The sequence below is a fragment of the Malurus melanocephalus genome, unplaced genomic scaffold (genome assembly GCF_030028575.1).
Source record: "Malurus melanocephalus ecotype Western Australia unplaced genomic scaffold, MMel_1.1 scaffold_1253, whole genome shotgun sequence".
NCBI classification, from domain to species: Eukaryota; Metazoa; Chordata; class Aves; order Passeriformes; family Maluridae; genus Malurus; species Malurus melanocephalus.
Genome location: NW_026624485.1, coordinates 2,901 through 17,319, shown reverse-complemented (window position 1 = coordinate 17,319; position 14,419 = coordinate 2,901). Strand labels below are relative to the sequence as shown.

The 14,419-nt window shown below is 46.8% G+C and overlaps 1 protein-coding gene across 1 annotated transcript; it reads right to left on the bottom strand.

Annotated features, from left to right (window-relative positions):
* Positions 1–298: 298 nt before the first annotated feature.
* On the bottom strand, positions 299–13,391 carry LOC130586686 (M1-specific T cell receptor alpha chain-like). The gene is made up of 4 exons (XM_057387567.1): positions 13,304–13,391; positions 2,289–2,552; positions 1,504–1,551; positions 299–408 (listed from the first exon to the last, which is right to left on the bottom strand). The coding sequence occupies exons 1-4, from the start codon at positions 13,374–13,376 to the stop codon at positions 299–301; spliced, it is 495 nt and encodes a 164-aa protein (XP_057243550.1). The 5' UTR covers positions 13,377–13,391.
* Between the last annotated feature and the right edge of the window lie 1,028 nt (positions 13,392–14,419).

Here is a 14,419-nt window from a genome sequence, read left to right as displayed (position 1 = left end):
AATAAGCATCAAATTTTCCCAGTTGGAGACAGATGAGGGGATAAATCTGATGGATGAATGCAGGCAAGGGGAGGGATGGATGTGGAAATCGAAGGGAGCAATGTCTCAAAAGGAAAAAAAAAATATATGGACAAGGAAGAGCACTTGAGGGGTGGGTGAAGATGGTATGGCCAGAGGGATGGAGGGATTTTACTGCTAGTAGGCAAAAGAATTATGGACAGACTGCATAAATTCCAGAGAGAAGGAGCATTCACAGCTGATGAACCACTCCAGATGTTTTCAGACCCACCAAGCATACTCACTTTTTTTTCCACATAAGCATCGTCATCAGCACATTAAAAATGATTCCTTTCAATAAAACTACTTTGAGGCCCAGCTGTGATAAAGACAGTGTGTTCAAGTGTTCATCTGGAAAGAAAAAAAACCCAACAGAAAATGTGAGTCATAAGAGCACTGAGACATCCTCATGTTCCAGACAGACTTAAAGCCCTAATTAATGAAGCGGCTCTGCTGTGTGATGGAGTCAGGTGCTAGGATAGGAAACAAGACAGGGAACAGGACTGAGAGACTTTAATTTCATCAACAACCACTTAATTATCCAATATTCCAGGCTGCCAGCCATTTTACTGGTTTAAAATACTGTGCATTGTGAGCCCAGGGCACTGGAGGCATCCCTCCTTCCTCTCTCTAAATGTTTTTAAAGATGGGCAGTGGGAATACATTTTTATTTTAATCATAGAACACASTTGTATTTGAATTTTATATTCATTAATTACATTATAATTTTATTTCTAATAATCTGAAGTTACAAAGACATTTATATTTGAAAACATGTTGATCTATGCTGGAGAAGTAGGGAACTGTCAGCAAAAACTCGTTGCATGTTTACCACTGGAAACCTTTCAGAGAGCTGACCAAATCAGCCGTGTTTACTGGTGAGTTTTTTCCTAAAATGRTGTTTTGGAAAGATTTGCAAAAGCACAGCTGTTCGATGAGCAGSGTGAGTGCAGAGCCAGGCTCTGCTCTTTGAAGTGGCACCAACAGAAGATCCTCAGGCTGCAGAGCTGCTCCCAGCCCTCCCCAGCCAGGAGCTGGGGCAAAGCTGCTGTCGCTGCTCCACAGCTTTGGTGCAGCCCTGAGCTATTGTTTCATGAGGTGTTTGTGCTCCCAAAAATAACCCAGCTCTTCTGAAGTCTGAAATGCRAGCGGGGCTGACTCATAGCAGTACCTGAGGTCACTCTGTGGTGGGCAGGAGATCTGGGGGAGTCAGAACCAGAACAGCTGGGCCCTGGCTGTATTGATTGCATAAAATTATCTGGAAGGCTGCATTAACAACATGAATTTTCAGTATTGATGTTTAAAGCCTGTTGAGCCCCTTTTGGAAATTTCGTGTCTGACTTTTTGCTTCAAAACGAATGCTGCAAACGGGGAAAATGAGCAAAAACTTGGGGAGATGTTTCCTTTAATCAGGCCAATCTTTTCCCCTAAAATGCTGTTACATACCTGTCCTGAAATGTAGGGACAGCCCTGTGACACAGACAGCRCTGGCACCTGCAGAGAGTAACAATAAATTTGATTAATAACAAAGCTCGCTTTTTTCAGAAGTCTATAAAGATATCTCTGCTTAGAAGGACTAAATTAGAATTTCTGGCTAACAAATCCTCCCATGAACACTCTGTTCTCCTTTTTTCAGGGCAAGCATAAAATATGATCTAATTAAACTTTAGTGTCCTGTTGGACCAAAGAATTTCAAGCTTTCTACTCCCTACAGTGTGTTTTTAAGATCTCTCTGCTGTGACTGTACCAGTATAGAGGTGGAGAGGGTACCCCATCCCCACCTCCCAAACTCTCAGGCAGAGATCTGCAAACAGTTTCAGTGATTATTTGTTAGGGAGAGGAAGGCAGGAGCTGGTGAAAAGCTTGATGGTAAAATCCCTGTAGAAAATACAGATAAAATACAAAATACTGCCCTGGAGTGCATGGAAATGAAAGAGAAGAGAAAGAATATATGGAAGTGCTCTGCTTCTCTCTCATGAGTACTGTGCTTTCTGCAGAGACAAACATCCACCTCTCTCCAACTCTCCTCTCTCCACAGTCTTTTCTTTCTCCCTTAATCTTGTTTCCACCAAGGAGGAGGCAGAAAGAAAACAGAGGCAACACAACAACATTCCCCTGTCTTGTGGGACTGCAGTGGAGTTCTTCTTGCTGGGTTAGGACCTACAGCCCAGTCCTGCTCACCCCAATGAGCTCCAACCCCACACACAACCCCATTACAGCAATGCCTTTACCACTCTCAGGGTCCTCTCCYTGCAGCTCCCCAAAGCCCTCGTGGCTGGCCCCACACTGCATCTCGTCCCTCTTGGCCCAGTAGGTGGACAGGTAGCTGGATTCCTCGGTATTCTCAGCGTTCATCACCCCCACAACAACAGATGTGTTGTGCTCAGCCGAGGGAAGGGTGAGCTTTTCGGGGGAATAATCCGTGATAAGGCACATTTCCAAATCCTTGTCATCTTTAGAGGTCAGCCTGTAGACTGAGGGAGATGGATTGACTTCTGCAAGTGGAGAAAAGAAGGGTCGTTAGTTGAGACTACACATTCATAATCCCTTCAGTCCCAACATACAGCCATTAGAAATGCAGGTTTGTCCATTTTTCCAGTGGGAAATTGCCTGATCATTAGGATCTTGTGCTAGTATTGCCTTGATTGGCCAGTTTTAATTATGACACTGACATGRTTAAGGGGATAGAAGGGTTTTATCTTMGTATTTAATGGGATTTCAGGCGCACAACTTGATGGAAAATGTATATTTTCAACAAAATGATGTATATGTTTYCAAAAAACCTATACAAGTTTTATAGATTTTATAAATTACAATATGTRTCTAGAATTTTTTAATAAGAAACTTAATGAATGAATTACTGTTCTGCTATTCTAAAGAATTCCCCCCGGACTAGAGTTTTGTTTACACAATATGTTTTAGGGAGAAGGTTCCAGCTTTCAGGTTTAAGGTATCACAGGGCATGCTGACCCCTTACTGAGGATGTTTTGTCTTTTGCTTGGCAAAACTTCTAAATTAAGCTCGAATATCAGACTAAAAGAATTACAAGCATSTAGGCCAAGGGTACAGGGATACATAAAGGGTACAAAAAAATGTCTAGAAGGATATATAAAATATATAAAAAGGTATATGAAAATAAAATCAAAAATCATTAGGCATGACTAGGACACCTTTAGAGAACCAAAGCATCTACAGCACATGATGCAGAGGTGGGTTCTGTTGACTTTCGCTGTGTGAGAGCACAGAGTGGCCAGCCAGAATTCCTGGAGCGTCTGAAAAGGCTCTTGGACATTCTCACCTGGATGTSCACATCTAACCTGGCCACTCCTCCMTGKGAGAGCTCCTTGAGCTCTGCTCTGCAGCCAGGGATGGGTGGGACACGTGGAGGGGCACCTGAGCASCCTGGGCTGGCAGAARGTGCCCCTGCCCATGGCTGGAGCAKGATCTTWAGRGTCCCTTCTGCSCCAAACCATTCTGAGATTTTGTMATTTTTGAGAGAGCTGAGCAGCCCAGGGCCATTCTGCTTTTTTCTGCAAACATTTAGACAACTCCAAATGCCAAATCCCCCTTCCTCCCACTGTCCTGAGGGGCAGTGAATAAACCACTGGATCTCAAGGGTGCCCACATTTACCCCAGTCTGCTCCCACCACAGTGAGCTCGAGAAGGTGCTGCCAAGCAGGAGCATGGGCTGCACTCAGGGAAAGGAACAGAAGCAAACAAATATTTCATCATGTTCCACCACTTGACAGGGCAGTTCCAAATATTTTTACAAAATTTGACCCTGCARAGAGGGGTTTGAGGCACTAAAGGCTGCAGATATAAGACACCTGGGGCTCATCACTGTTTWGTTGCTTCAAACTCTGCTAGTGAGTCAGTCAGACTGGGATTTTCCAACATGTCAAAACACAACCTGTGGTTAAACCCTTTTTTGCATATTTAGCTTTATAAACYTGTACTCTAAACAGGCATTTAATCTGATTCCATGAGAAGGKGCATTCCTAAATCTTTGTTCMCSGCTGACWGTAAAATGTTCYGGACACTGCAGTGCTCTCRTGATGACTAAATGAAATATCATTAYAGACATACTGGAGACAAAATGCAGATTTGGGGCTCTCAGCAGCTCTGTGGCTGCATTTTCTATTGGCCTTCACAGATTTCAATGCGAGCTTCCGTTCATGTTTATAAACTGATGAAGTGTTATGGTGTAGGATTGAGAGTTTAGATTCATTTTTGTTTTCTCCCTGTTTACACACCTCACTGATAAATATTGTAGAATAAGAAGACAGCTTAGCTCACACATCTCACTAATAAAATTGTAGAATTACTGAAGACAGCTTAGCTCCCAGAGGAAATTTTAATTTCTACCCATGGGGAAGTCTAGAAAGTGTCTCAAAATCTTCTTTATCACTGAAATAAATTTATGGAGCTGCTCTGCTTCTCTCTCATAACAAGTACTGTGCTTTCTGCAGAGATAAACACCCACGTCTCTCCAAATTAGGGTGTTTTTCTCCCTTTCAATCCGTGCAATGCTTTGATCTTGAACACACAAAACAATAAAGTCTGTTTTTCACAGGAAGCTTCAGCAGTTTTGCAAAATACTAATTTCCTGTTCTTACTCAGAGCATTGGCTGCCTCGTTCTGTGCTGCAGCCTGGTTCCTGTAAACCCCTTTGGTATTTGCACACTGCTGTGAAAATTTGCAGATAGTTCTGGTAGATACCATCCACTCCAACCACAGCACTGGGACCTGCTGTTSTGTCCTCATGAGCTGCTGCCTGTGCTGGAAATGCTGTGTATTCATGACTCTATTTACAGGAAAGAGTGAGCAGTAAATAATGATCCTCTGAGCTGTCCATGCTGCCTAATTTTATCTTCACTGAAGGATGTCTTGCAGGTGGAAGAAGAGGACCTGTTGGAATGCTATTTCTGCCCATTTTACCAGCCAGGGGCTGATTTCAGGGAGGGAGCAGTAGAACCCTGTTCCAACATCACAGTGAGACCTGTGTCTTTTTTTCCCCCCTCCAAACAAGCTGCAGTAGAAATCCTGAACTGGTTTAATTCCCATCTGGTATCATACAGAAAATGATCTCATTCTCCATTCCTTCCAAAGCAAATTATCTGAATCTCTGGTCAGACTGGAATTGGTGTGACAGAATCTTTGATGCTCTCACCTTTCCTCAGCCTGAGACATGATATTCCACAGCTAGAGACAGCCTGGAGCCATTGCCCAGCTCTGGGACACCTGTACCCCCTGCACAATGACCTTGCCTCCAGAGGAGCAATTCCAATGGATTAACAAGGCTTTAGTGATGTTTTCTGTCTGTCCTCCAAAAGGTCTACAAGAAGCCCTCTGTGAAAGCTATCAGCCCTGCACAGGTGCTGGGATGGCTACAGCAAGACCAGATGAACACGTTTAGGACAGGAACCCTTCCTAGACCTTCCAGACTCAGTCTGGAGACACTCAGGTGACAGGAGCAGGTTCTAGTCCAGTATTAACCAAGTCATCCAAAGTGCTGGGGAGAGATTCAGTGTTTGCAAATGTGAATATGCTGCTTCACTGACAGTTGCATGGAAACAAAAATAAACTTGAGGTAGCTACTCAATAGAACTCTTGTCATTTTCACTAAATGCTTTTCCATGTTTTTTTGTCCAAAATCAGACTTGTTTTCAGTTGCCAGGTCAAGTTTTCTATCTTATACAGCAGAGATTTTGTTTCTAGAAAAAAACTTCTTTGAATCATATGATTATGGATTTTAAAACAGAAAGATCATGAAAGATCATTGTCATGGTTCAAACCACGACAATCATGATCATCACATTCTCTTAGACATAGAAAATCCAGTCTCTAAGCCCTCAGTCAGAAGAACCTCCAGGCACCATGCCATGACCATTAAACCTGTGTGAGCATCACCACCTTCTCCTGCTGTTCTGTCCTGCACTGGTCACTGCCACACCACAGACAAGCACCCCTGCATTCCAACACATTGTCTCTATTCCAACTGGCTTCTGTCACAGGAAGCTGAAAAGAAGTTGGAATATTCTTCCATGAAATCCCTGRTCCATCTGCCCAATAAACAAATGATTTTCCAGTCCTGGAGTTAAAATGGAACAGAAAGTTCGAACTTACTTGGGGTAACAACAAGCTGTGTCCCAGCTCCAAATGTGAGTTTCCTGTATCCCTGGTTGGCACACTGGTGCCAACCTCTACAAAAATGTGGGCAGGGGTTTGCAGTGCAAACTGGGAGCCAGGTCAGCAGACAATCCCGAGCAGGGGATGACTTAAGGGAGTGATGATGAAACATTTTGACTTGAGATGCTATCAAAGTACCAAATAAATCTACTAGAAAATTATCAGGATCAGAAACACAGAGATCAAATAAAAACAGTGTTCATTCAGTCACTGGTTACAGTTGTGTGGTGTTACATCCTTTGGGGCAATACAAGGAATGATCTGCTTTTCCACCTGTAACATCACCTAAAATTCCAGTTCACTGAGCCACGCAAGCCACAGCTTTTCTCCTATTTACCRCCCACTGGCCTTGATCACCAGCAAGGCTCTTTTTCCTAATGTCAGTTATACCCCTCTGCATCCCCTTAACTCACAGGACCCTGGAAACCTTTTTCAGGACCGTGTTTGCCTTGGTTACAATTATGCCTTTACAAGTTTCAGTGGCACACTGGGCCCCTGTCTAGCTCTTGGAGCAGTCTGGTAACTCTATTTCTTGGGAATTCTGTCTCTCAGCTGTGCAGAGCCTGGAGCATTCCAAATGGCCCTGCTGGTGTGACAGCTCGGCAAACCTGCATGTCMCAGCCACAAACAGAATCCCCTTGTGCTAAGGGTCACCTTCCCATCCTTCCACCAAAATCATTCAGTAATTAACTTTGCTTCTTGCCCTCTTTTCAAATATCTATCCCACCCTTGGTTTTAAGGCTGGTCACACTGTTCTCCTCACTTATAATGTGCTCCCAGCTTCACCTGGATGTTGCAGGGCAAGGWAAATCCCCAGGACTCAACACAAGCTGGCTGTGATACAAACTTGGTGTCATTCTCAAGGCTAAACTGCCTGAGCTTGCTCTTTTGTGTTTATAGAATGACACAAACCCCCTAAGGTCACAGCTCAAGGATCTCCAGAGACCCAATATCTCTATTTCTTGCTTTGATATACAGTTATGAGTCTGGTTATTGCCAACTATTTCTATCCACATACTAGAAAAGTCCATTTTTACCTACTACAGCTTTATGAAACCAGTTCCACCCCTCTGCATTTTGCTGGTCTGTGCTGGCTTTCACCATTTTGCTTTGCTTCTCCTCTGCCAGGGGAGCTCAATTTAGGAGCCTCTTTCTGTTGGCTTTCCCAGAAAAATCCTCTTGCTTATGTAAAACTCCTGCTATGTTCATTCCCAGGAATAGGAAGGGGAGAATTTACTTGCAGCCATGGAAATCACTTGCTCTCAAAACCTGTTGTAAATTCACAGTTCGGTTTCTAATATATTATTGGGTGGCAAAATCAGCAAAATAACCTGTAAATTGAAAGAAGCATTTCCATCTGGGAATTCACACATACCTGGAGAAACCAGGAGTTTGGTTCCAGCCCCAAATGTGAGCTTGCCATAGGACCCAGAATTACACTGTGACACAAGGCTTTGCAAGATGGTGCCCTGGGATGTGGATTTGCTGGGGAAGGCTGAACATGGCAATGCAAAGTTTTGTTGGAAGCAGCAATCCAACACTGCTGGCCATCACCTCAGCAGAAATAAAGGTTTCTGCCTTCTGTGTTTGCAGAAATAAAGGTTTCTGCCTTCTATGTTTGGAGCCTCCTGACTGGTGCTGGTCAGTCTCACCAGCCTGGGTCACCTTTCTGCTCTCTTGCCATGTTCACCCTCCTTTGCAGGCTGCTCTTCGTGTTGTAATATTCACACTTAAAATCAAGCAACATAGAATTGTTGAGGTTGGAAAAGCCCTCAAASAGCCCTCTWACACCATCAAGTCCAACCCATAACMCATAACCCAACARTACCAYGTTCAYCTCAAAACCCTCTAATTTAACCAAGGATATAAAACCACATCTTCCCAATCCCCACAACAWTGGGAAAGATCCACAGCCTGTATCATTCCCATTTCTGCTCTCTGGATCACAGCTCCAGTTCTACAGATTCCAGCAGATTCAGCAGGAACTCAGACATCACTGCCATTGTGGCTGCCAACAGCTTGATCTGCATTTGTGGCTCCTTTACAAAGGTTAACCCTGGCTTTGAGTGGACTGAAGTTTTCCACGGGGTTCCCAAATCTCAGGAATCTGGTATTTTTCTTACACGTAACTGCTCTCACAGTTCACCTGCTTATTGTCACTTTTCCAAGACATCTTCTCCCCAGCATGGACACATTTCTAGTGCACATTGGTGAAGCACAAACTGTCCCCCTTCTCCCCAGGGATACTAAACCCACCCCAAATGGCACCACAAAGCCCCTGTGCTGCTCTTTGTGCAGTGGGGCACAACACTTCTATGTTGAGCCCACCTTGGCTCAGAGGAGACACAACTCACCTGGGACCACGACAAGTCTGGTTCCATTCCCCCAGGTCACTTTTCCCCAATTTCCAGAAGTCACACTGTGTGAGAGCTCATTACAAAATGGGTCTCTTCCTCCAGCTCCCCTCAGGAGCTGTGGCAGGGCTGGGATCTGCCCCTGAAAGAGGCTCTGAACACCCACACACATTTCCAGAGATCTCCTCTGGCCTATTTTTGACAAAATCCCATTTCTCTGATCAAATCCCAGGGAATATCTGCATTTGTATATGGTCACTAATCACGTCAGAAAAGGGAAGAACTTATCCCTCAGTTATCAGGGAACGCTTTAGGATCCCTGCCTTCAAAACTGCTTGCACTGGAATGGCAAAATGGATGGAAACAACAGCCTGGAGCCAGCCTTGGATCAGGGTCACAGAGCACAAGTTCATCCATCTGCCTCTCTCTCCTAAACCTCCCCCCTGTCCCTCTGGACTGATGGACTCTCACCATGTCATTATCATGGCCAGAGCACACCCTCAGAGGATCAAATCCTCCTCCTGGAAATGCTTCCAGGTGCCAGAGTCTCTGGAAAAAAGTCTCTCAGTGCTGGGACAGAGCAGGAGGCAGGGGGACATGTGGGAAAAGCAAATGCAAGGGACACCTGGGGAATGGCAGGGCTGCAAACATTGTGGTTCCCAAAACTGCCCCTCAAAACAACCAAGAGCAAGACAGAAATGAAGCAATTCCATTTTCCASAACAAGGGCTTGCTCACCTGGCAGCACTGAAAGCCGCGTCCCCTTCCCAAAAGAGACTCTGGCTGCGACATTTACACCCTGACACATTGCCTTGCAAAAACTCTCCTGCACCTGATCTCCGGCACAAAGCACTTGCAGAGCCAGCAAAGCTTCCTGCCACAACAGRCTCCGGGCTGCTGACATTCCCTGGAACGAGGCAACGTCTCTTCCCCAGATCCTTCCCAAAAAGTGGAATTCCCTTTGCCTTTCCTGGTTTTTATCACCCATGAGAGGCAGCTCCCAGCTTTCCCAGAATCAGGGGACGCTGCTCCTCTGCAGGATCCTCATGGACAGTGCCCAGCTCTGGGTGTGGCTGCGTTTCCAAGGTGGCTCTGAGAGCCGTGGCTGTCCCTGGAACTGRGCACACTTTGTGCAGCCCAAAGCCAGATCCACCTGCTGAGGAAGAGGAGAGCAGGCTGGGGAAGAGGGGCCAAATCAGCAGATTCTCTTCCTATTCCAGGGATTCCTGCTCCAGTCAGGTGAAGGGAAGTTCTCAGGGAGGTGGGAAGGGAGGACAGGGATCCCAGGGATCAGGAATTGCCCCGGCTGGGCAGGGTTGTACTCACTGGGCTTCACAGCCAGCCGTGTCCCTGTCCCCAGGAGCAGTCTATAGTTCCCTGTATTCACACAGTCCTTGAAAGCCTGACAAAAACCATCAGCTCTGCTGCCCTTTGCTCCTCCAGGAGTCTCCAGGAGATCAGCTCCTCACAACCAACAGTAGCTCTGGGAAGGAAGGCAGCAAAAACTGCAGCCTTGGAAGGAAATCTCTGGGGAGCCTGATCCCCAGCAGGGATGGCAGCTGCGATTGTGCTGCAAAAAAGAGCATTGGGATTCATCCTTTCCTCTGGGCAGCACAGGAGCAGCTCCCTGGGCTGTGCCAGACAGAGCCTTCAGCATCCTAGCCCAGTTTCCAGAGGGGTGGATGGCCACGGGATGAGTTGTCAATCCCTGAGCAAGAGGGCTCAGGAGCTCTTTGTGCTCGGCTGAAAGGAAGAGCAGGGGCTGGCAGGGGTCAGTGAAGGAGGAAATTCATGGCCTTGCTGTGTCAGGGACCTTCTGTAGCCACAGAAAACACAGCAAAATTCCCCACAGATTGAATCCCTCTCCCTCCACTTCCCTTCACTCATTGCTGACCGCAGAAGTGTTGCWCAGAGTGAAGCAGGAATAAGCTTTAGAACTTACTGGGATTTACTCTCAGCTGAGTTCCAGCTCCAAAGGTGACCTTGTTGCCAAAACCAGTCACACAGTGTTTGCCTTCACAACAAAAACCCCRTGAGTCCCTTCACACGCTGATTCCCTGGAAAGCTGTGCTGTGCTGCCTGGGCATTTCTGTGACACAGTTCCAGCTGCTCATCCCTTTCAGCTCCGCAGGGATCAGCCCTGGGGGCACATTTGTGCCATGGAGAGAAAAGATGGGCAGTGAAGATCACAGCTCTTCACTCAGCACTGGGAACTGGGCCCTAAAATGAGAGCTCTTCTCTCAGCCCTTCCTGCACATCCTGAGCAGCCAAAACACCCTTCTTGCTCCTGGCTGCTCTGTCCCTCACCCCTGCCATGCACCAACCCATCCCTGTGCTCAGCACTTTCCAACACAGCCCAGTTGGTTTTCTCCACGTAAGGGATGGGACTTTATTGCTCTCACTCCTTCCAGCTGCATTTCCACTTTCTAGGGTTCACCTCCAGTTTAGTCCCATTCCCAGAGGCGATTTCCCAGTGGATGCTGGGTTCACACACACCAACAAAAACCACACAGCACTTTCAMTCCAAAAACAGCACAAGGTTTCCCACTGAGGTCAGGGGGTAAACTGGTGTTGCGCTGGGTTTTCAAGGCGGTTCTCTTTGCCAAAATCCCATTTCTCTGTTCAAATCCCAGGGAATATCTGCAATTGATGATGGTCACTAAACACATCAGAGATGGGAAGAACTTATCCCTGAGTTATCAGGGAACACTTTAGGATCCCTACCCCAAAACTGCTCGCACTGGAATGGCAAAAGGGATGGAAAAAACAGCCTGGACTCAGCCTTGGATCAGGGTCACTGCACAGCCCCACCTTCCCAGTAACCCAGACACCAGCTTCAGGAGACAACTTTCCCAAAACTGTGGCCCTCAAAACAACCAAGGGCAAGGCAGAAATGAAGAAATTCAGCTCTCCAGTGGACACTCAAGGACTCTGGACAAAGGACACACARGAAAKCTGCTCACTCACTGGGCTGGAYGGACAGTCYGGTCCCTGAGCCAAAGGTCACCTTGCYGTAGCTAGAACCAAAATCACACAGCATTTCCTCCCTTAACAAAAAGCCCAATGAGCCACTGCAGAGAGTACCTCTCCACCAGCTTTTGCCCAACCATGGCGAAGTTGAAATGGGCAGCAGGAAGGAGTCAGTGSCCCCCTAGGGAGCAGGGACACAGGACAGCCTTGCCATGGGCAGCTGGCACCTTTGGGAGCAGGYGTGGGGCCACCATGTGCATCCCASTCAAACAGAGMRMRRRGRSKYKKKKTKKRSACMCCYYYWMRMRMARWSYMAMCYSKRKATRKRSACACASAGMKSWSMMMAMACMCMSMSMSRSKSYKSYKCTCWSMSMCMCYMMAAAWKSCCYYMAAMMRRMMMRRAARSMMMRGRRSMRKKKTKGRMYTWMSSSGRWKRAMCSWKRRKYYYSKTYCMRRRSCMAARRMMRRWTTWWWARRWYCYKKKSTYMMMMYRSMWTTYCYYCCYTWAMMAAAWYCYTYCCCMMCMMCYKGKKRMMMYKGKYMRCCMMMRYCCMRMCMRRMMRGGRWKRAWKKYMMMARGRWTYMRSCMMMRSCYKGRMKKRAGGRMYYCCMWKRWYYKRWKGRMAKSKYMAARGSMMYKKTKRRMCYWMMARSWMRARSCCCCMTCTGAATKGCTGTKACGCACATTCTGGGCTACATGAGTRCAGGTTSCCTATCTTAGAGACTCCCCTTCATTATSKGCATGAAATKAAAKGACAGCTGTGATCTCCCTCCCTTAAGAAAAGTGACTCAGACTCAACAGATTTGTCTAGAAGACTCTCCTCTGGAAAGTGAAGGACTTTGGACAAASRACACACAGRAAAGCTGCTCACTCACTTGGGTGRAYGGACAGTCTGGTCCCTGAGCCARAAGTCAGCTTGTAGGCAGAACYAKARTCACACAGCATTTYCTCCCTTAACAAAAATCTTCCCCACCACTGTCTGGTGACACTGGTCACCCACGGCCCAGCCAGGCAGGGATGAATGTCACAAGGATTCAGCCACAGCCTGGAGTGGAGAACTCCCATGATCTGATGGCRGCATCAAGGGCACTGTAATASCTAAAAGCRGCCATCTGCCACAGGCACACCTTYCCAGCAACCCAGATTTCCAGCTCCAAGAGGTAACTTTCCCAAAACTGTGGCGCTCAAAACAAGCAAGAGCAAGACAGAAATGAAGCAATTCCACTCTCCAGTGGACACTCAAGGACTTTGGACAAAGAACACACAGGAAAGCTGCTCACTCACTGGGCTGGATGGACAGTCTGGTCCCTGAGCCAAAAGTCACCTTGTACATGCCAGAACTATAATGACACAGCGTTTCCTCCCTTAACAAAATCCTTCCCCACCACCTGGCAACACTGGTCACCCACAGCCCAACCAGAAAGGGATGAATGCCACAAGGATTCAGCCACAGCCTAGAGTGAAGGACTCCCATGATCTGATGGCAGCGTCAAAGGCACTATTGGACCTACAAGTCCCCACTGCCACTCATTTTCTGGGCTCAACAAGTGGGTATCTCATCCAGGCTCCCCATTTTAAAGACTCCTCAGCATCATCTGCAAGAAATGAAATGACAGCTGTGATCACCTTTTCCTAAGAAAAATTACTCAGATTCAAAAAAATTGTATAGAAGACTCTACAATGGACACTCCAGGACTCTGGACAAACGACACACAGGAAAGCTGCTCACTCACTGGGCTGGACGGACAGTCTGGTCCCTGAGCCAAAGGTCAGCTTGTTCAAGCCAGAACTAAAATCACACAGCATTTCCTCCCTTAACAAAATCCTTCCCCACCACCTGGTGACACTGGTCACCCACAGCCCAACCAGACAGGGATGAATGTCACAAGGATTCAGCCACAGCCTGGAGTGAGGGACTCTCATGATCTGATGGCAGTGTCAAAGGCACTGGTGGATCTACAAGTACAAGCTCCCATCTGAATGACTGCTACTCATGTTCTGGGCTCAACAAGTGCAGGTTCTCCATCTCAGAGACTCCTCTGTATCTTCTGCATTAAATGAAATGACAGCTGTGATCTTCCTCCCTTAAGAAAAGTAACTCAGACATAACAGATTTGTCTAGAAGACTCTCCACTGGACAATCAAGGATTTTGGACAAAGGACACACAGGAAAGCTGCTCACTCACTGGGCTGGACGGATAGTCTGGTCCCTGAGACAAAGGTCAGCTTGTTGTAGCCAGAACTAAAATCACACAGCATTTCCTCCCTTAACAAAAACCCTTCCCACCACCTGGTGACACTGGTCACCCACAGCCCAACCAGACAGGGATGAATGTCACAAGGATTCAGCCACAGCCTGGAGTGAGGGACTCCCATGATCTGATGACAGCATCAAAGGCACTGTCGGACCTGCAAGCCCACATCTGCCACTCATTTTCTGGGCTCAACAAGTGCGTATCTCAAATAGGTTGCCCATTTCAGAGGCTCCTCTGCATCATCTACATTAAATGAAATGAGAGCTGTAATCTCCCTCCCTTAAGAAAAGTGACTCAAATACAACTGATTTGTCTAGAAGACCCTCCACTGGACACTCGAGGATATTGGACAATCAACACACAGGAAAGCTGCTCACTCACTGGGCTGGACGGACAGTCTGGTCCCTGAGCCAAAGATCACCTTGTAGTTTCTGTCACACAGCATTTCCTCCCATAACAAAAAACCAACAAAGCCTCTGCAGAGCAGTTCCTCTCCACCAGCCTTTGCCCAGCCATGCCAGAGCTGAGAAACACAAATCCCCTGTGTCTGTATCCCTCCCCCTGGACTTGTGTTTATGATCAAAGGTGCAGAAG